The 21314-nt window shown below is 45.9% G+C and overlaps 1 protein-coding gene and 1 long non-coding RNA gene across 10 annotated transcripts; one reads left to right on the top strand and one right to left on the bottom strand.

Moving 5' to 3' along the window:
* On the bottom strand, nt 1-15291 carry ZNF596 (zinc finger protein 596). 9 transcript variants are annotated; one of them, XM_038573932.1, is made up of 9 exons: nt 15173-15221; nt 14349-14472; nt 12961-13031; nt 11919-11962; nt 6827-6909; nt 4390-4555; nt 2720-2815; nt 2189-2271; nt 1-1735 (listed from the first exon to the last, which is right to left on the bottom strand). In XM_038573932.1, the coding sequence occupies exons 6-9, from the start codon at nt 4421-4423 to the stop codon at nt 491-493; spliced, it is 1458 nt and encodes a 485-aa protein (XP_038429860.1). In that variant the 5' UTR covers nt 4424-4555; nt 6827-6909; nt 11919-11962; nt 12961-13031; nt 14349-14472; nt 15173-15221; the 3' UTR covers nt 1-490. The 9 variants fall into 9 exon arrangements, with proteins under 9 accessions (XP_038429860.1, XP_038429854.1, XP_038429857.1 ...); XM_038573926.1 differs by having other exon boundaries at nt 4390-4516; XM_038573929.1 differs by lacking the exon at nt 11919-11962 and having other exon boundaries at nt 4390-4516.
* Nucleotides 15040-21079, top strand: LOC111092319. The gene is made up of 3 exons (XR_005378706.1): nt 15040-15209; nt 19202-19326; nt 20581-21079. It is a non-coding gene; the product is annotated as an uncharacterized LOC111092319 (long non-coding RNA).
* Nucleotides 21080-21314: the final 235 nt, after the last annotated feature.

The following is a 21314-nucleotide window of genomic DNA, read 5'->3' as shown; positions in this document are numbered from 1 at the left end:
TAGAATCTCTCCTGCACAATTTATTTAAAGGATAAATGAAGGTATTTCTACAATGATTACACAGATTTTCTCTGACATGTGACTTCATTTTTTTTTTAAATTTTTTATTTATTTATGATAGTCACAGAGAGAGAGAGAGAGAGGCAGAGACACAGGCAGAGGGAGAAGCAGGCTCCATGCACTGGGAGCCCAACATGGGATTCGATCCCGGGTCTCCAGGATCGCGCCCTGGGCCAAAGGCAGGCGCTAAACCGCTGCGCCACTCAGGGATCCCGACTTCATTTTTTAAAAAGAGAACTATGTATGGAAATTCTTCCACATTCACTTCATTTACATTCTTTCATGTACATTATTTGGAGGTTTTATCATATAGATGGACCACATATGGATTCTCTCCACTTTGAATTAATCTAAGTTGAGTGAAGTAATAAGGATGAATAAATGCTCTCCCATACTGATTACAAACAGCATTTCTTGAGTATTTGAACCCTCAAGAGTGTTTATAGTTTGAAGCTATAGGTGGTGAATTTTCCACATTTATTACCTTTATATGTGTTTTCTCATGTTGTCTAAGGTTAAAATATTTACTGAAGGCTTTCCCACATATATAACATTTATATGGTTTCTCTCCAGTGTGGATTCTCTTATGCAATCTAAAGTTATAGCTTCTGTTGAAGGCTTTTCCACATACATTACATTCATATGGTTTCTCACCAGTGTGAGTTCTCTCATGTCGCCTAAGGACAGAAGAGTGATTGAAAGCTTTCCCACATAGGTGGCATTCATAAGGTTTCTCTCCAGTGTGCGTTCTTTCATGTCGTTTAAGGACAGAAGAATCAGTAAAGGCTTTCCAACACAGAGGACATTCATACGGTTTCTCTCCAGTGTGGGTTCTCTCATGTCGTCTAAGTACAGAAGATTCAGTGAAAGCTTTCCCACACAGATGACATTCGTATGGTTTCTCTCCAGTGTGAGTTCTCTCATGTTTTCTAAGGTGAGAACAGTGAGTGAATGCCTTCCCACAGAGATGACACTCATATGGTTTCTCTCCATTATGAGTTCGCTCATGTTGTCTAAGGTAAGAAGTTTTACTGAATGTCTTCCCACATAGATTGCATTCATATGGTTTCTCTCCAAAGTGAGTTCTTTCATGTTTGTTAAGGTCAGAACATTGAGTGTAGGCTTTCCCACATAGATGACATTCATGCATCTTTTTCCTAGTGTGAATCCTCTCGTGGCGCCTAAGGTTATAACTTTTACTGAAGGCTTTCCCGCATAGATGACATCCGTATGATTTCTCTCCAGTGTGTATTCTCTCATGTTTTCTAAGGTCGGAACAGTGAGTGAAGGCTTTCCCACATAGATGACATCCATGTGGTTTCACTCCAGTGTGAATCATCTCATGTCGTCTAAGGTTAGAACTTTTTCCAAAGGCTTTCCCACATTCATGACATTCAAATGTTTTCTCTCCATTTTGAGTATTATTGGGTTGTCTAAGGGCAGAGCTTTGAATAAAACCTTTCTCACGATGACATTCATATGATTTATTTACAGTATGACTCTGCTTATGTATATTAAAAGATGTCAAATAACTGCTGTCTTTTCCACATTTTTTGCTGATAAAGGGATTCTTTCCTATTTTAGGTACCACATATTGAGTCCATGTTAGTATTTCAGTAAAATTTTCTCCCAGATCACTGCATTCAAAAGGATCCTCTTGAGTGTGAGATTTCTGCTTTTTGAGAGGAAATGAGAGACTGTTAAAACTTTGCTCACATTTATTCCTCCCTTCCTTAACCTGCATATGAATTCTATAGTCATCATTCAGCGATAGACTCGTACAAAATTGTTTGCATGTTATTTACATAAACATGGGGTATTTGTCTCTGGCAAGCATAGAGATTTTCTTTCTTGTAGTATCCCAAATGTAGAGATACCTGATGAAAGACATTACTATGTTTCAAATGTTAAGTATATAATAAGTCATAATCATGCAGCTGTTTATAAGACCTCAGATTATGGTTTTGACTTCACATTAATTTCTTCCTTAAAATTAAATTAAGCAAAACTTCCTGCTGTGAAAACCCTGGATTCCAGCTTAAACTATGATTGGGCAATTGTGCCCAATTCCTTACTTACTAAATACCCAGATCATTTGGAAGCACAGGTTCACACCCTTAAAGCTTACCATTGCACTGATTAATGCTGTGTCCTTCTTGCAGATATGCTGCATGAATATCATTTCTTGTTTTTTAGGACCATCTTCTTTATCTGAAATGATTGGGGAAATAATTCCCATAGTGATATTGAGGGAATTAAAATGTTGAAGACACTAAAGGGTCATTTGAGTATGTTTCACATAATAACATGAGAAAGTGTCAAATTAAGGAATATAACATGAGCATAAACATGACATCAAGAGTTGACATTTTTAGGACTGCAATATAAGGAAAATAAGATGGAGATGGCAAGCTGGGGAGGAAAAGAGGGAAAATCTTCATAGAGGAGAACCCCGAAAAGTGCTACTGTGTATATTTTAACTCCAGTAAGTAAGTACATAACTATTACCTTCCCAAAGACAGAATAGAAATTGTCACCTGTAAAGTGTAATACAATATCTGAAGAAGTTTTCCCCTATCATATTGTCTTTTAAAAAAGTCACTAAATTTCGTTTGATGATTCTTAGGGCCTACCTCACTTAGTTCTTCCTATAGCTCACCTAGACTCTGGCATTGCAGCAAACTTATCCCTTCTTTTGAAAGTTGCACTCCTGGTTCCAAGTGGGAAATTGTGTCTGATTTGTAGAGCTGTTTGCCTGTTCATAGAAAAGAAATAATTGAATTTTGACTTTTGTGCTTATAACAGTGCATGATTATCAGTATAGGGCCCACTAATGAGAAAGAATAAGGTAACCTCAGAATTTAATCCCAGGGAAGAGTATGTTGAAAACAACATGGATAGTCCTTCACCAACAGAATTTTAATTCTTAAATTTTCTCAAAGACATCAAGGAGCTATCATTGTTGATGCCTAACTAAGTTCAAAGACAAATCGCAATCTTCAGTATTTTAATACAATGATACAAGTATTCACAGTGTGAATATTATATCTTAAATGAACCCAATAAATACAATTCCATCAGAAAAATCTAGGTTTTACATGGAAAACCGTATATCTGTTTTTTGTTTTTTGTTTTCAAAGATGTTATTTATTTATTCATGAGAGACCCAGAGAGAGAGGCAGAGACACAGGCAGAGGGAGAAGCAGGCTTTCTGTTGAGAGCCCGATGCAGGACTCCATTCCAGGACCCAGGACCATGACCTGAGCCTAAGGCAGATGTTCAACCACTGAGCCACCAGGTACCCTACACCCCCTCTTTTAAAATATTAATTTGAGGGGGAGAGTGCCAGGGAGAGGAGCCAAAGAAGTGCGAGAGAAAAACTTAAGCAGACTCTGCATTGAGCATGGAGCCCAACGCAGGGCTCAATCCCATGACCCTGAGATCACAAACTTAAACCAAAAGTTGGATGCTCAACTGATAGCATCTCCCAGGTGCCCCTGGTTAGTTTTTCTTTTTCTTTTTTTTTTTTTTTAGTTTTTCTTTTTCTTATTATTTTTTATTGCTTTATCTTTTAAAAGGTTTAATTTATTTATTCATGAGAGACAGAGAGAGAGACAGAGACACAGGCAGAGGGAGAGGCAGGCTCCACGCAGGGAGCCTGACATGGGACTCAATCCCGGGTCCCAGGACCACACTCTGGACCGAAGGCGGCGCTAAACCACTGAGCCACCAGGGCTGCCCCTCTTTTTGTTTTATTTTTATTTTTATTTTTTTATTTTTGTTTTATTTTTGTTTTATTTTTATTTTTATTTTTTTAAATTTTTATTTATTTATGATAGTCACACAGAGAGAGAGAGAGAGAGAGAGGCAGAGACATAGGCAGAAGAAGCAGGCTCCATGCACCGGGAGCCTGACGTGGGATTCGATCCCGGGTCTCCAGGATCGCGCCCTGGGCCAAAGGCAGGCGCCAAACCGCTGTGCCACCCAGGGATCCCTTTATTTTTGTTTTAATACTGTGGTTGGTCAGTACCTACACGAAAAAAATGTATTTTTTTAAAAGTCAATATATTTACTTACCAATTCAAAAATAATGATTTCCCACCACTGTTTGGGTGTTGTGGAGATTGAGTAGCATGAAAGACATGAAATTGTGTGAGAAGATTTGCCTTCTAGTGGATGACAAAAGTAAAATGTGAAGAAGATTGTGATAAAGTAGTTTTGAAAATTAAGAATCAAGACAGTCTTCAGTGAGAAATGAGGAATCTTTTCTATACAGCTGTTGAATGAATGAGTGAATGGATATATACATACATAATATAAGAGACTCACCAATTGAGACCAGGTGACTGATATTCTCCAGCATCACATCTCTGAAGAGTTGTCTCTGGGACCTGTCTAGCAGGGTCCACTCTTCTTGAGTAAAGTCTACAGCTACATCTGCAAAGGTCACGGATTCCTAGAAGATTATGGATGTTGTTTTCAGACAGGAACATCTCTGCCAATAGTCAGAGGAGGATGGTACAGGTGACAGCACTAAGGAAGCATGAGGCATGCATGTACGCATAGCTCAAACAGGATGTTGGGTTTGGTCATTATTTACAGTGCACACCTGGGTATCTGGCTTTAAGATATACCCAGACACACATTGTAAACACATAAATTTCATTATAAAGAGATCGAATGAGATGTATAATCTGGATTTCCCGATAAACTTGTAATTAAGACTGCCAGAGGATGAGTATAAAAGTTTCTTTTGAAAACTTTAAAACACTTTTCTCCACAAAACACACACAAAAAAAACAAACAAACAAAAAACACTTTTCTCCAATTTCAAGTCAATCTATGGGCTCATTACACACTCTTCCACTTTGTAAGTACTAGGATTAGATTGTTCCCCTTTATGACCTCAGTTTTGTTATCCACAAGTGTACTGACCTTTTATGACTTCTTAAAGATCCAATGATGTAGTAAATACTAACTAGCATTTTTAAAAACTATTTTATTTATTTATTCATGAGAGACACACAGAGAGAGAGAGGCACAGACACAGGCAGAGGGAGAAGCAGGCTCCATGCAGGCAGCCTGACATGGGACTCCATCCTGGGTCTCCAGGATCATGCCCTGGGCCACCCAGGGATCCCCTAGCAAACATTTCTTAAATACAATTTCTAGTTTTATTCAATAAATGTCAGAGAGTACTGAAGCAATGTCCATAGTTCTGCAAAACTTAACCATTTGTACAGGATAGGAGATCAATAGCACATCCTTTTACCTTCACATAATTTATTTTTTTAAAAAGATTTTACTTATTAATGAGAAAGAGAGAGAGAGAGAGAGAGAGAGACAGGCAGAAGGAGAAGCAGGCTCCTTGTAGAGAGCCCGACATGGGACTCGATCCCAGGTCTCCAGGATCACACTCTGGGCTGAAGGCAGTGCTAAACCACGGAGCCACCCGGGCCACCCAATTTAAGCGTTTATTATAAAATATAAGGCTAAATGATTCATGAGCATATTTCAGAGGCTCTGAGACTTTTGTAATGAAGGATAGTATTATCCTGACCCTTCCTGTGGCCTGCGGCCTTCCACATATCAGTTATCATTATGCTTTTATCTGGTCTCTGTTCAAGCTTACTTAAATCCACTTTATTGTTCTTGTCTCTCCAGCTCATCAAAAATTTCTAAGGGGGGATCCCTGGGTGGCGCAGCGGTTTAGCGCCTGCCTTTGGCCCAGAGCGCGATCCTGGAGACCCGGGATCGAATCCCACGTCGGGCTCCCGGTGCATGGAGCCTGCTTCTCCCTCTGCCTGTGTCTCTGCCTCTCTCTCTCTCTCTCTGTGACTGTCATAAAAAAAAAAAAAAAAAAAAAAAAAAATTCTAAGGGTCCTTAATTTTTTTTTTTTTTTAGATTTATTTATTTATTCATGAGAGAAAGAGACCGAGACACAGGCAGAGGGAAAAGCATGTTCCATGCAGGGAGCCTGATGTGGGACTCCATCCCAGGTCTCCAGGATCACACCCTAGGCCGAAGACGGCGCTAAACTGCTGAGCCACCAGGGCTGCTCGGGTCCCTAAGTTTTATTTTACCTCCTATACTCCTTCTCCTGAATTACAGTAAAAATTAAGGAAACTATACCTCCCTATACATTGTTTCCAGCTACCAAATTTGAACAAAGGTAAATTACAATGAGGGGGTTAAATATGGATTTGGGACAAAGAAGTAATGAGTTAGTTTTCTTTTATAAGTTTCAAAAAGTACAAATACATTCTATCAAATTTAGGTTTAAATTTGGAGGAAAAAAAAAAGAATGACAACTCATTGGCTTCTCTGGCATGACCATTATTCATTTTTCCCTTAATATTAATTAGCACTCCCTTCCCTGCCCAGCACATATAATACTGGATTGACTGAGCTCACATGTAAGAACATCTGCTTTCCTACAGGGCTGTGAAGTTTTGCTCCTTATTCATCTTTATCACCTGCATTGACCTGAATCCTAAGTCCTTACAGTCAATAAAATGGTTAATGAGTGAATTTTTGGCACCAACTAGGGCATGTGATGGATATGAAAAAAACAAACAGACAAAAAACTTTCTCTCTTGGAAATACAGGGCATTAACTGGGGCTGAGATGTGTTAACATAACATTGGGAGATGATGAGCATTCCAGTTCTTGGAAAGTTGAGTGTACTTAGAACATGAATGATTATATGTCCACCAGATGGTGACAGACATGCTATTTCAGTAGAAAGAAGAACTCCCTACTCACTTGTGATTCCATCCTTAGTTGCTCCGTTGCCATGTCTCTTCGGAGTTGTCACTCGTACACAGTGTCAGCAACGGGTGGCAAAGCTGAGGAAGGGGAAAGGAGCCATGAAACTCTCGCTGCCCACTTGTTACGAGGTCCAGTCCTTCACCTGGAACTAATCCCCAGCAGAACCGATAGGAACATGTCCTGTGCTCCAAAGAAAGTGGGGAGGGAGACAGCTCTCCAAAGTTGAGGCTCTGACTATGGTTGCTTGGAGAGATGGTAGAAGGACCCTCAATTTAGGAAGAATATGAAAAGCCAATTCCCTCCCGATTCCTAAACAGGATTTCTGGCACCTGCCACTCATGGAAGCATTGTGAAAGTTCTCAGAATTGGGTATCTGTTCATGTACTATTTCCCCAACTTCTCAGCCCTCTGAATACACGTATCAGCATCGTCTTCTCCAAGAAGGGTCTCCAGCAGTATCACTCCAACGCTGACCTTTAGATTTGTTTTGAATGGGTTTTGTTATGAAACATGATTAGTAAGAATGCACTTTATGGGGGTGTCTGGGTGGCTGAGTTGGTTGTCTTCGTCAGGTGCCCTGCTCAGTGGGGAGTCTGCTTCTCCCTCTGCCCTTCCCCTGCTCATGCTCTAATGAATAAATAAAAAAATCTCTAAGAAAAGAATGCATTTTATGGTAAAATTAATTTAGTGACTTCATTTTGAGGGTTCAAGGACATCCATCTTACAAATTTACCCCTTAAAATTCCCTGCATCAGAGAATCACAGGAATATGTGGGTTAGAGCCTACTGTCATGTCCATCAATCTTTACAGAGTAGTACTTCCAGAAATTACAGAATGAAAGGATTTTAGGACATTTATTTACTCCAGCTAAAGTTTTTAGCAAATTGTATTAGCTGCAACTTCCCTGAATTTCATTGTTTGATTTTGTATTTGTATCTTTGAAAGCATAAATTGTAAATCCTCCCTTAAAACATCCATAGTAAGTAAGTATATTTCTAATGAGTCATAAACAGAAGGTTTAACTCACCCATTTGTATCTCATGTCAAGAACAGATAACAAGATTTTATTTTATGTGACTGTGCTTGGGAGATACACATACATTTGTTCATTTTGCTTCAAAAGAATTCTAATTAAGATTTCGTTATTAGGGATCCCTGGGTGGTGCAGCGGTTTGGCGCCTGCCTTTGGCCCAGGGCGCGATCCTGGAGACCCGGGATCGAGTCCCATGTCGGGCTCCCTGCATGGAGCCTGCTTCTCCCTCTGCCTGTGTCTCTGCCTCTCTCTCTCCCTCTCTCTGTGACTATCACAAATAAATTAATTAAAAAAAAAAGATTTCGTTATTAATTTAGTAAGTGCCATCATCATAGGTTCAAGCAACTTTAGTAACATGACAAAGCTTCATGCATACCAGCATACAGTGGCACATAAGCATACATTAGAAAAGTGTTACAGGTAAAGTTTGAATTTTCCTTTGCCTGCCTCCTAATCTCAAATTTTAAAGGTTCCACATCATACCTGGATTTTACCTGGAAGAGTATCCCTAACATTACAGAGGCCCCTCTCTGTTTTTACAACCTACTGTCCATGCTTTTTCACAAAATTAGCTCCTGTGTCCATGTTTTCTACTTCACGGAAACACAGCATTGCCCCAATTCCCAAATGTCAGTCTCCAGCCCTCGTCATTTTAACGGACCAGTTTAATTTACTCATTTCAATAGATGTTTACTAATGTTATTTGTCTCTTTACTATGTCTGCTGACCAAGGCTTCAACAGAAAGTGACTCCAAATACCTGCCTATTCCATGACTGTATGTGGCAACACAGGATGAAAATATTGCCTCCCCCCCGCCTTTTTTTTTTTTTTTTTAAGATTTTATTTATTTATTCATGAGAGACAGAGAGAGAGAGAGAGAGAGAGGCAAAGACACAGGCAGAGGGAGAAGCAGGCTCCATGCAGGGAGCCTGATGTGGGACTCTATCCCCGGGTCACCCACACCGACACCCTGGGCTGAAGGCAGCGCTAAACTGCTGAGCCACCCAGGCTGCCCTTGCCTCTCTTTTATATGTAAAGTCACAACTCATAGTGACCTCCAAGTATATCTGGTAACATCATTCTTATTTGGTGACTAATCTTCCATCTTCTTAAACATTTCAAACCTTCTTCATGCCTTTAAACTCGCACATTGATTTATTTCTCCCTTCACTTTCTAAAAATGAGATTTTTTCCTACTAAGTAAAGGAATTATATAGCTTGACAGGTTATTTCCAGAGTGAATGATCACTAAGCATTGATCTTACTATAAATAGGACATTTTTCCATTTTATTCTTTTTGTAGTAAAACATTTACCATTCTAATATTTTAAGATTTTATTTTAAAAAATTTGTTTTAAAAAGACTTTATATGTGTTTGAGAGAGAGCAAGCCCAAGCCAGGGGGAGGGACAGAGGGAGAACAGACTCTCTGCTGGCAGGGAGCCCAACATGGGGCTGGATCCCAGGACCCGGGGATCATGACCCGAGGCAAAGGTAGCTGCCTAACCAAATGAGCCACTTAGGCACCCTCAGATTTTATTTTTTAAGTGATCTCTACATCCAACATGGGGCTTGAACTTAACAACCCTAAGATCAAGAGTTGCATGCTCAACTGACTGAGCCCACCAGGCGCCCCAATCCTCATCATTTTTAAGTGTACAGTCCAATGATGTTGATACATTCATCATGTGCAATTGTCACCACTATCTCCAGAACTCTTTCCATCTTTTAAATCTGAAACTTGTGCCTAAACAACTCCCATTCCTCTTCACCATTCTCACCCTCTGATAACCATGGAATTTTTTTTTTTTAAAGATCATGGACTTTTTTTTTTTTAAGATTTATTTATTTATTCATAGAGACACAGAGAGAGAGAGAGAGAGAGAGAGAGAGAGAGGCAGAGACACAGGTAGAGGGAGAAGCAGGCTCCATGCAGGGAGCCTGACATGGGAATCGATCCCGGGTCTCCAGATCATGCCCCAGGTGGCAGGCGGCGCTAAACCGCTGCGCCACTGGGGCTGCCCAACCATGGAATTTTTACTTTCTCTAAATAGTGTTCTGTTTTAAACTGATGGTAAAAGAATATAAATTTTAAAATCTTAAGACATTTCTTTACAGAATATATTATTTTTGAAGAAGAATCATGCAATATATTTCCTTTTAGGTAGGATGCATTAAGAAATGCTTTGTCATTTTCTTTAATAATATTTCAATCTTCTGACAGTAAAAGATCGTATGTTTATTTTAGTTGATGAACTTTTTGATTTTCATGTACCTTTGACATGTTGTCTTTTTAATCTACTTACTACAACCTTTGAGTCATTTGAGAACAAGTAATGATCTCCTTTTGTCATTAATAAATAAAAATTTCAAGTCAACTCAGAGAAAAGACTGTACCAGACAGTGAAATCCATGGATGAATAAATGAGAGAGATCATCTGCCCTTGTGGAATTAAGTCTAGTTTAGAAGAGATTATTTAAAGAAATAATGACAAAGATATTCAAATACTAAAGCATTTCATTTGTGTTTCATTTGGGGAAATACTATTAAAATGTATGTATAATTTATCTGACACCTTAAAAATTTAAAGGGGAAAGCCTCAGAAAGTTTAGTAAAGACAGGAAGCAAGTAGAACACTGTGGACACAAGCAGAACCTGCTGTGCCCCAGGAAGTGAAAACACACTGGAAGGTAATGGAGTAATGGGATGAACTTGACATGGTGGCAAACAAGCAGATTTCAGGAACCAAGGTCATTGTAATTAGATTGGTTTTTAACTTTTTTTTTTTTTTTTTTTTAAGATTTTATTTATTTAGGGGATCCCTGGGTGGCTCAGTGGTTTGGTGCCTGCCTTTGGACCAGGGCGTGATCCTGGAGTCCCGGGATCGAGTCCCGCGTTGGGCTCCCGGCATGGAGCCTGCTTCTCCCTCTGCCTGTGTCTCTGCCTCTCTCTCCTCTCTGTGTATTCCCATGAATAAATAAAATCTTATAAAATAATTTTTAGGGATCCCTGGTTGGCGCAGCGGTTTGGCGCCTGCCTTTGGCCCAGGGCGCGATCCTGGAGACCCAGGATCGAATCCCACGTCGGGCTCCCGGTGCATGGAGCCTGCTTCTCCCTCTGCCTATGTCTCTGCCTCTCTCTCTCTCTCTGTGACTATCATAAAAAAAAAAAAAAAAAAAAAATATTTAAAGGTAATGGGGATCTACTGGAGAATTGAAAGCAAGAAACAGGAATAGATTAGATTTGTGTTAGTAAATGAGTCTTTTGCTGAGGAATGCAGTAAAACAAGAAGGGTTTGATTAATTTTAAAAAGAAGATACTTGCCTGGCATAAGGTGTTGACAGTGAAACTGGTGAGGCAGATGTAAGTGTGTGAGAGCAAAAGAAAAGCATAAACATAATAACAAATTTAAAAATTTATCAGTTATTTTTATTTTTAAAAAGATTATTTATTTATTCATGAGAGTCCCAGAGAGAGAAGCAGAAACATAGGCACAGGGAGAAGTAGGCTCCATTACAGGGAGCCTGACACAGGACTCCGGGATCACAACCTGAGCCAAAGGCAGAGATGCTCAACCACTGAGCCACCTAGGTGTCACTTCAGTAAAAAAATTTAAATACCCCAATAATTAGATCACATCAGCAGACCCTTAGTAAAACATCTGACCTTTCAAAATAATTAGAAATATTTAAAATTCATGTTAAATACTGGGGAATATTTCTTGTTAATCCAGAGAAACTTAGTAAGCATACTCAGTGGCAGACAAAGAAGCAGTCCCACTAAAGTTAAGGCTGTGGACAGGGGCTGGTTAGGGCTGCTGCTATGGCCCAGGATGCCTGTGTCAGAAACAGCCAGTAAAGAAATGGAACGGTAGCTATTCTCAGAAGACAGGATTTCAAATTCTAACAAACAGGAGAATCCTTTTTAATGGTCATACCTAATAAAAATATTTTAAGAAGTGGACAAATCTATGCTTAATATACTGAAATCAATACTTTCTTTAGTTACAGTAGTTTAAAAATTAGACACATTAAAAAAAGTCTCTACTTACAATAGCAAAATATTATGGCTTCCATCTGAAATCATATGGTAGACCTGTGTAAAAATATTTTTAAAACTTTTGAGGACAAAAAATGACAAGAATGAAGCCTACCCAACCAATCCTTAAACTAGAGGACACTATGACATAAAAACCTTGGGGACTATAGAAATTTGGTGCAATCCAGATTTAAAAGTAACACATGGTATTTCACATAAAAACTGAGAATTATCTTAAAAGTCATTTTTGTGTCAAATTTGATTTTGGGTCAGGATATAGCCAAAACAATTTGGAGCAGAAAAAAAAAATAAGCTTGGTGAAATTATATCTGAAGATACATTATCTCAAACTTAACACAATTAAAATTAAGTAGTTACACAATATTTAGTGATACAATATTAGAACTAAATGGAATGCCATCACTTTTTATTTTTTATTTTTATTTTTTTAAAAGATTTTATTTATTCATTCATGAGAGATAGAGCGGCAGAGACACAGGCAGAGGGAGAAGCAGGCTCCATGCAGGGAGCCTGACATGGGACTCGATCCCGGGACTCCAGGATCACGCTCTGGGCCAAAGGCAGACGCTCAACCACTTAGCCACTCAGGCGTCCCTGCCATCACTTTTTAATGTGAAATAGGGGATGCCTTCCACAGGAAAAATAAGAAGCAAAGGGCATAAAGAAAGGATTTTGGTTTCACTGCATTAAAATTATAAGAACAAAGTATGTGCCTGTGTATACATGAGCTACAAAAATAAAAACAGTATGTAAATGTACATCAAAAATGAATTAGAAAAACATTTAATACATGTTTATAAAAATAAAATATATTCAGTCTCTTACGTATTTAGTAAAATGGTAATAAAGACTTGTCATTTCATCCAAATCTATACGTATGTATGTATGTATATTATGAATTCCTGGCTTCTGCAGGGGGAACCTCATGAGTTGGTCATGGATAAAGATTTTTTTGCAATTTGGGGGGACAATGAGACTGGCATATATCACAACATGAAAGGTGACATCTCGTGGCCCAGCAAACTCCACCTTACCCTCAGATATCTGCAGGAGAGTCGATTCTTTACAGATCCACGAACACTAATGTCTTGTTGGGAGCGTTGTGCTGTGAACAATTTTAAAATCCTCTTTATGTTAAACATTTAGGTTGATTTTAAATAGCAATTAGTGAATAAAATACTCATTGTGTGTTAAGGTACCACCTCAATTTCTCACAGTTCTGTTTATTATCTCTCCCTTCTACTGCAAATTATGACTATTTCTAGGTCAGATGCACACATTTACTTTGTGAAGCCATTTCCCTTTACTGGTATTCTTCTCCAGGATTTTTTAGGTATTTCTGAGATTCACAACAGTACATCCAGATTTGGCCCTCAGACGGTACCTACTGGCAAACATTATTGATACCATGGTGCCCAGTCCTGGTCCCTAATCTGAGTCCGGGCATGAAGCACTTCCCGTAAAGGTCCCCTAAACGCAGCCACTTCACAAGTTCCATGTCGTGGTTCAGAGATGGAACTGGTTTGGAGGCCGGAGAGTAGGAGAGAAGCCAGGGTGAGTGAGGAAATGTGTCAGGCAAGACAGCTGAGACCCCGAGAGTAGTAGAGGAGCATCATCAACAGATAAATGAACTTTTGCAGAGAAAGAGACCTTCCTGTGTCATCACCTTCCTTCCGCTCTGTGCAACTCTCGGCACCATCAGTCCTGAGATGCCACTGCCTGGTTTGGAGAAATGTGCCATTGCTAGGCTACAGGCACGCACATGGGGAGGAGATGAGCGTGTGGCATCTGTATCCTCCGCTGGCTACTCAACCACCAGGGAACGGGGATAATATACCTGCAGACAGAGGGGAACCCCGGGAAGCTGCGTGTCTCCTGGCATTCAGGATGAGGGAGTGTATGTGACCCCCACCTTGCAGTCTCCCAGTGTATGCTGAACCGAGGATTGCTGGAGGGAGGATGCCCTCCTCTCTGGTCTGCCCACTAATACGCCGCCCTCGCTGAGACAAGTCTTATTCCTTGGCGGACAGATGCATTTGTTCTGCACTTATTTCAACAATTCTGGGTCTTCCCCTTTCCAGCTGCCTTGTGCTGTGTGTTTGGGGCCAGGCAGAGATGTGAAAGGAGAGGCTCCTGGAGTCCACCATCCTGCTTTGCACGTGAGGTGGTTTCAATCCTGGTGAGGCCCGCCCTTCTCACCCCTGCTCCTGAAGACTCCAGCCCACAGTGCATCCTCTTGAGCAACTGGCGCGCCTCTATCTCATGGTTTTACTCACACTGATCAAAAGCTTTTGTCTTTTTTTCCCCCCCCCCCAAAACATCACATCAGTACATCAAAAAATTTCCTGTTGAGATTATTGGCAGGGGAAAACAGACCCTATTATTGGCAGGGGAAAACAGACAAAATCAGGAACGGAAGTACCTTTCAGCAACGTATTTATTAGGATCAGATGAGACGTTAGGACAAAGTTCCACAACAACCCGGGGCGGGACAGAAGAAATCTGAAGAAATCATAAACTTAGCCGGAAACTTCAGCTTTCAGATCCTATTAGCAAAAGATCACATAAAAGGGCGCGGTTGGGCGGCTCAGGTCAGGCCAGGGTCCCGGGGTCGAGCCCCGGCTCAGGCCACAATCCCCGGGGGTCCCGGGGTCGAGCGCCACAGGGGCTCCCTGCTCAGCGGGGTCCGCTTCGCCCTTGCTCCTCCTCCCGATCATGCGCGCGCTCGCTCCCTCTCTCCAATGTTTTTTTAAAAATCACATAAAAGTAGGAGAGGGTTTAAACTTGGTTTTGAGTGGAAGACAAGAGCACGCCCAACACCGCACACAGGGTATTGCAGGCCGTTACTTATCCATCCACAGGGAAACGCACGGGGACCCGGCCGTGACCCCGGCGGTGACCCCGCCGTCGCAGCGCCCGGCCCCCTGGCCGCCCGCCCCTCACCGGGCCGCGGTGACCGCCGCCGCCCGCCCCCCCACACCCCGCCCCACAGCGCGGGGGCAGGAACCGGCCGCTCTCCTCCCCCAGTCCGGGGACCACGGCGACACCGTGTCCGGAGCGGACCGGGGGCTAGGGAGGGCCTGCGGGCGACTCCGGGACCCGCGCCCCGAGCGTCTCCCCGCGGGCGTGACGGCCGGGCGCGGGGCCTGTGACCCCCGCAGGGACCCTCGGGCCTCGGGCGAAGAACGGAGCCGGGAAGGGGCACAGGAGCCCGGCTTTAAACCTCAAAGACCAGAATTCACTTACCAGAGCGCGACCTTCGCTTCCGGAAATCTCCTTCCGGGTTAGTAGGAAGTTACGTAAGAGGGCGGGGCCTTTGTCCGTGAGTGGCGAGGCCAACGTGGGGCGGGGCCTGGGGAGGGCGAGCTAGGACGGGGCGGCAGCGGAGGGGCGGGGCCTAGACGTCCACGGGTTGCGGGGCCTGGGCGTCAGCGGAGAGGCGGGGCCGGGGCCGGGACGTCACCGTGGGGGCGGGGCCGGCCGGGGCTGTGGCGCCAGTTGGGAACAGGGCCGAGGCCGCGACGCTAGCGGAGGGGCGGGGCCAGGGTTGGAGGCCAGCGGAGGGGCGGGGCCGAGGCTCGGACGCCAGCGGAGGGGCGGGGCCGAGGCTGGAGGCCAGCGGAGGGGCGGGGCCGGGGCTCGGACGCCAGCGGAGGGGCGGGGCCAGGGTTGGAGGCCAGCGGAGGGGCGGGGCCGAGGCCCGGACGCCAGCGGGGGCGGGGCCGGGGCCTGGACTAGGGGGCGGGGCCCTCGGGAAGGGCGTCCGGGAGCCCGGTTAGGTCGTGAAGTCTCGAATTACTGCAGCTTTGCGTGTTCCGACGTCGGCGCCGGGCCCAACTGTGTATGGTTTAGGAGAAAGGAATAATGCCGCGTGCTGAAGCCTAGTTGGGGTTGCTTCATTCAGGGAATGGGGCCCTTCCACGGCTGCCGTAGGGACGGCGATGGGATTTTGCAGTGGACTGTGCTGGGAGTGGGGTGGCAGCTGGGGGCCCCGGGAAGAGCAGCGCCCAGGAGGAACTATGAGGAATGCCCAGAGCGGATGGAGCTGAAGGATTGGTTCTTTTAACTTGGCTTTATAGTGACTGATGTTTTTGATAGAGGGCTTCAGTAGATTTTCTGGCTCTAAATAGGAGGACCGAGTCATTCAGCTCGCAAGAGAAGGGTCATTTCCTCTTTCTGGACTAACAGCGCTTCCAGGAGGCCTCCAAGGACAGACGCCGGGGAAGCCCAGGGGCCCATGGGGTCAGAGCCCAAGGGGATGGGCAGCCCTTCGTGTCACAAGAAGCCTCATGAGGCTGTTCAGAGTGTGGGTCCCCGCACCCTGACCTCCCCGCAGCCCGGGGCCTGCTTCCCGGGTGTGGACTGTGCACGGGTGGGTGAGGACCCGGACCTGGGCACCATCTGGCCAGGCTGCGTGACAGGAGGAAATTGTTGGGGAGGGCGGTTCACGGCATCTGCCTTTTTCCAAGGCTTAACCTACATAGTCCAGCCTCTCCCTCCTTAGGGCAACCGGGAAGAGCGAATGGCCATGCAAGCCCAGGGCCCGCCCCCTGGACGGGTGGAATGCGGCCGAGAGCCTCAAGTCCGGGGAAAGCCTGGACCCTGTGGTGTAGCCTGTCTGAAGGGCGAGTGACTGTTTCAACTGCCAGTTGAAGGTTGCCACCGCAGAATGATTTTCAGTGGACTTCCAGCTGGATGTTGTACACATAGACGAGGAGTATTAATGTGGAAGTGTTTCAGGACTGTCCCCCAAATCTGCCCAAGTCATATTACTGTGTTAGAAAAACTTATGTATTTCCCCCTAGAATGTCGTGCTAAAGCTATGCGGACTGCCTTTTCTTTCTTTCTTTTTTTTTTTCCAAAGATTTTATTTATTTATTCATGGAGACACAGAGAGAGAGGCAGAGACATAGGCAGAGGGAGGAAGAGGCTCCCCGTGAGCAGCCTGATGTGGGACTCGATCTGGGATCTCAGGATCACGACCTGAGCCAAAGGCAGATACTCAACCACTGAGCCCCCTGGGAGTCCCTGGACTGCCTTTTCTGCACAGGACTGTGTGGCTGCTAAGGTGTTCTTCACTAGGACAACTGGGAGACTTGATTCCCTGTAAGCCCGGGACCCTACAAGAAGCCACTCAGTGGAAGTGAGGATTGAGGGACGCCTGGGTGGCTCAGCGGTTGAGTGTCTGCCTTTGGCTCAGTGGGTGATCCTGGGATCCCCGGATGGAGTCCTGTGTTGGGCTCCCCACAGGGAGCCTGCTTCTGCCTCTGCCTGTGTCTCTGCCTCTCTCTGTGTCTCTCATGAATAAATAAATAAAAGTCATTAAAAAAATGAAATGAGGATTGACACCTAAGAAGTACTTTGGGATGTGAAGGCTCCTTCTGCCCTGGAGGGTGTTGGGGTGGCCACAGAGCCAGGCATGTGCCAGTGACCTGGAGGTGGAAGACATAGCAGACTCTATATCCATGAGCAGAGCCAGCCCTGTGGCACAAGGCAGCTGTAGAGAGTGGCCCGCTAGGAGCAGGAGGTTATCTGCCTCATTTCATCAGTGATCAGGACCATGGAACATATTTGCTCTAAGGGAAGAGCTGGATGATTCCAGTCAGCCCTGCTGGGGGTGGTGTGGCCTGTTCTGGGGAAACCTCCAAATACACACCTCTGGGAGCCTTGGGTGTTGGAGGATCCTGGGTTCAGTGGGGCATCCAGTCCTACAGGGGTCTGTCTGTGGCCAGCTTCAAGCTGCCACATTTGATAGCATCTCAGGGAGAACCCACTTGCCCCTGGTGGGACCCAGTATACATGCACAGCCAGAGGCTGGCTGAGAGGTGTCTCACTGGGCACGGACAGGCAGCCCAGGCCTGAGGAATGTGTGGAAAGGAAGAATTGAGTAGGAGGGTTGGAGATTCTGGGCCCTGGAGCAGGCTATGGATGGACCCCTCTGACCTCAACACAGACCCCAGGGAGCACGGGTTGTTTGAAAAGCCCTGGAACTCGTGAAGCTGCTGCCTTTGAAAGAGTTTCAGGGAGAAACCACTCTGCACCCTGGAGGGGAGGGGGCGCAGTGCAGTTTGGAGCATTGGCCTGCACCCAACATTCCATGGAGGGCTTGGCCAACAAAGTTGGGGGGGGTGGATGAGGAGGGCTGACTGCACATGCCCAGGCTGCTCAGGCCTGAGGGGAGGCCTGGACTTGACACGGGAGACCATAGGTAGAGAGCCCCAGCCCTGGTGCATCCTTCTAAGAAACTGGTTTGACCCCAACAGACTCCAGCCATGGCCGTGATTGGCAAGGTGGTTTGGCCACTACCAAGCACGCATGCACAGTGGGAGGCCGCTGATGGGGGTCTGACTGCCCATGACCTGGCTGCCACAGGCCCCGGATGGTCTGGACCTTAAAGAAACTGCCATAAGCAGAGCCTAGGCCTGGGCGCAAGCTCCTGGTGGTACGTGGCATGTGCAGAATCGAGGCTATATTCCACAGAATTGTACATGGCATCCCTGAAGGCTGGGCTGGAGGAATCTGGGCTGACTTGGCAGGGAGGGTCTGGTGGGACACTCAGGCTGCCCTCTAGAAGGACCCTTGGGAGCCTCCTTTGTTGGGGAAGCCTGGGACCCCTCAAGCAGCCAGTCCATCTGGGGATGACTGCCACCAGGTTCAACCTGCTGCATCAGAAAGATTGTTTGGGCTCCCTCCACCCTAATGCCATTCTGATGCTCTGGGGTCAATGTGGAGCTCCACAGGACTGGAGGCCAAGCTGGGCTGGCAGGGTGCACGTGGTGCATCCACAGGCCGTGCCGGTCGGGGCAGCCAGGGACCTGGAACAGGGCGGTTATAGGAAGAGGCCGTGTCATGGGGAAGTCTTGGCTGACACAGATGCACGTATTTCCACGGGAGGCCGAGCTGGAAACAGTTGGACTCCTGTGTCAGCACTGGCCGAGAGGCCACCTGGCTGGTGTGTCCTCCCACAAAAGAGCCCTGGGAGCCTTGAGTGCTGATGAAGCTGGGTACCCCATCAGCCAGGTGGGCTGGATGGGGACTGCTGGCTCTGCTTTCAAACTGCCCGCTCTGAGACATTTTTTGGGGGTGGGATCCCTCTGTCCTAGAGGTCCCATGGGTCGTTGGGGTGTGAGCAGAGCTCTGCCAGCAGGGAGAGACAGGTGAGGGCGTAGCTAGGCATACGGTTGTAGGCAGCCAGGGACCAGAAGAGGATGCAAGATCCAGTGGATCTTTGGCTGTCCAAGTCCTCTGCCTAATTCCCAGCTCTGTGCTACACAGATAAGCCCATGTTTCCCCCAGAGGTAAAGCTGGAGGAGTGGGGACTGCTGTGGCCAAACAGGACCTATGTGGCTGTCGGGGTATCCATTCCTAAGAGACACCTGGGGAGCCTGCGACCCCTTCAGGTGGGTAGCCAGTTGTGTTGGGGATTGAATGTTGACTCAGAAACATTTTGTAGGGGAGGGTACCTTCTGCCCTGGAGGGTGTCTAGGTGGTTTGAGATCCATTCGAGGTCCCCGAGGCCTGGGGGCCCTGGTTGGCTCTGTTGCCCTCGGGCAGTAGAAGTGGTGGGTGATGAGAGAGTTGTGCAACACGGACCCAGAGACCTAGGGCTAAGGCAGGTGTTGTGAGCGGGTGGTTGAGGGTATGAAGTCTCTGCCTCATTATCATCATTGGATCTTGGTCTGAGGGCAGAGTGGGAGGAATCCGGTCAGCCCCCCTGGATGGGCCTTTGTGGGATTGTGTGGGGGACCCACCAAACACAGACCCCTGGGAGTCTTGGGTGTTGGAGCATCCCTGGGCCCAGTGAGGCCTGTAGCCCAAGAGGAGTCTGTCTCTGGCCAGTTTCAAGCTGCCACCTTTGAGAGAATTTGGGGGAGTAGGTGGTCTTGACCTTGGGATGTGTAGGTCCAGGGGAGCTAGCCTGAGCCCAACAGGCCAAGAGGAAATCCGTAGACTTCCGGGTGTCTTTCATGTTCGGGCCTGCTGGGCCTCACTCTCCTGCCCGCGTGGGTTTTTAAGAGACTGGGCCAACTTGGGCCTTTTCTTTTTTATTTTTATTTTTTTTATTTTGATTTTTATTTAAAAAAAATTTTTTTTTTATTTATTTATGATAGGCACGCAGTGAGAGAGAGAGAGAGGCAGAGACACAGGCAGAGGGAGAGGCAGGCTCCATGCACCTGGAGCCCGACGTGGGATTCGATCCTGGGTCTCCAGGATCGCGCCCTGGGCCAAAGGCAGGCGCCAAACCACTGCGCCACCCAGGGATCCCCCCCTTTTTTTTTTTTAAAGATATTATTTATTTATTCATGAAAGACACAGAGTGAGATGCAGAGACAAAGGCAGAGGGAGGAGCAAGCTCCTTGCAGGGAGCCCAATGAGGGACTCAATCCCCAGACCTGGGATTATGCCCTGAGCCTGAGGCAGATGCTCAACAACTGAGCCACCCAGGTGTCCGGACTTGGGCTTTTTGTAGGGGCTGGTTTAAGTAGAACTCTCTTCTTTTCTGAGCAATGTTATCTGTTATCTTAGAGTGAAGGGCAGATGGTGCCCCCAAAGAGTGATGGGTCCATGTCCTGACCCCAGGACCTTTGCAGATGTAAGTAGGTAACATGAGTCATTAGGGTGACCCTAATCCTGCATGACTTGTGACCTTGTAGAAAGAAGAGAGACACAGACATGGGAAAAGCCATGATGGAAGAGACACAGCCAAACCCAGGGGATCCCTGAAGCCTCCAGAAACCGAAGGAATCAGGAAGGACCCTCCTCTGGAGTCTCAGCACTTTCAAAGTGGGGAGCTGCCACGGTGGGGGCAGGGCTGTGGTCCCTGAGGGCTCCGTGTCCCCTGCGTGGTGGCTGGGAGCCGCTCCCACAGGATGCTCACCAGCATGCTGGCTTATAGGAGACTGCGCGGCACTGGACACCCACGCTTGCTCTACCATCACAACCTTCTCTTGGGTTCCAGTCAGCATAGGGTGTCTCTGGGGCCAAGGGGAGCTGGGTTTTCAGCCTCCATGGGGGGCCTTTGGGTGCTGATTAAGAGTGCAAGTTAGGGACACCTGGGTGGCTCAGTGGTTGAGTGTCTTCAGCTTAGGGTGTGATCCTAGAATTCTGGGATCGAGTCCTGCATCGGGCTCCCCACAGGAAGCCTGTTTCTCCCTCTGCCTGGGTCTCTGCCTCTCTGTATCTCTCATGAATAAATAAATAAAATCTTAAAAAAAAAAAGTGCAAGTTATCTTGCCAGAGTGGCCGAAGGCAAACTTCCCAGCAGCTGTCTGGAATGGGGGCTGGAGTCACAGTTACTAGTTAGAAGTGGTGAGAGGGAGTATTATTCAGCGATAAACAGGAGCAAAGCCCCGATGCCACCGTGTAGATGACCCCGGAAAACACGAGA

Source organism: Canis lupus, chromosome 25 (assembly GCF_011100685.1).
Source record: "Canis lupus familiaris isolate Mischka breed German Shepherd chromosome 25, alternate assembly UU_Cfam_GSD_1.0, whole genome shotgun sequence".
NCBI classification, from domain to species: Eukaryota; Metazoa; Chordata; class Mammalia; order Carnivora; family Canidae; genus Canis; species Canis lupus.
Note: the sequence above shows the minus strand (reverse complement) of the source record. Positions and strands in the feature narration are given on the sequence as shown.

Bases quoted from the DNA above. Each gene is read 5' to 3' on its own strand.
- ZNF596 (XM_038573925.1), bottom strand. From the start codon at position 6,859: ATGGCAACGGAGCAACTAAGGATGGAATCACAA. The intron at 2,272-2,719 runs GTGAGCTATAGG...CAATCATTTCAG, and splicing joins GCTGCAATGCCAGAGTCTAG to ATAAAGAAGATGGTCCTAAA. The intron at 1,736-2,188 runs GTAAGCTTTAAG...CCTCTCAAAAAG, and splicing joins CAGCATTAATCAGTGCAATG to CAGAAATCTCACACTCAAGA.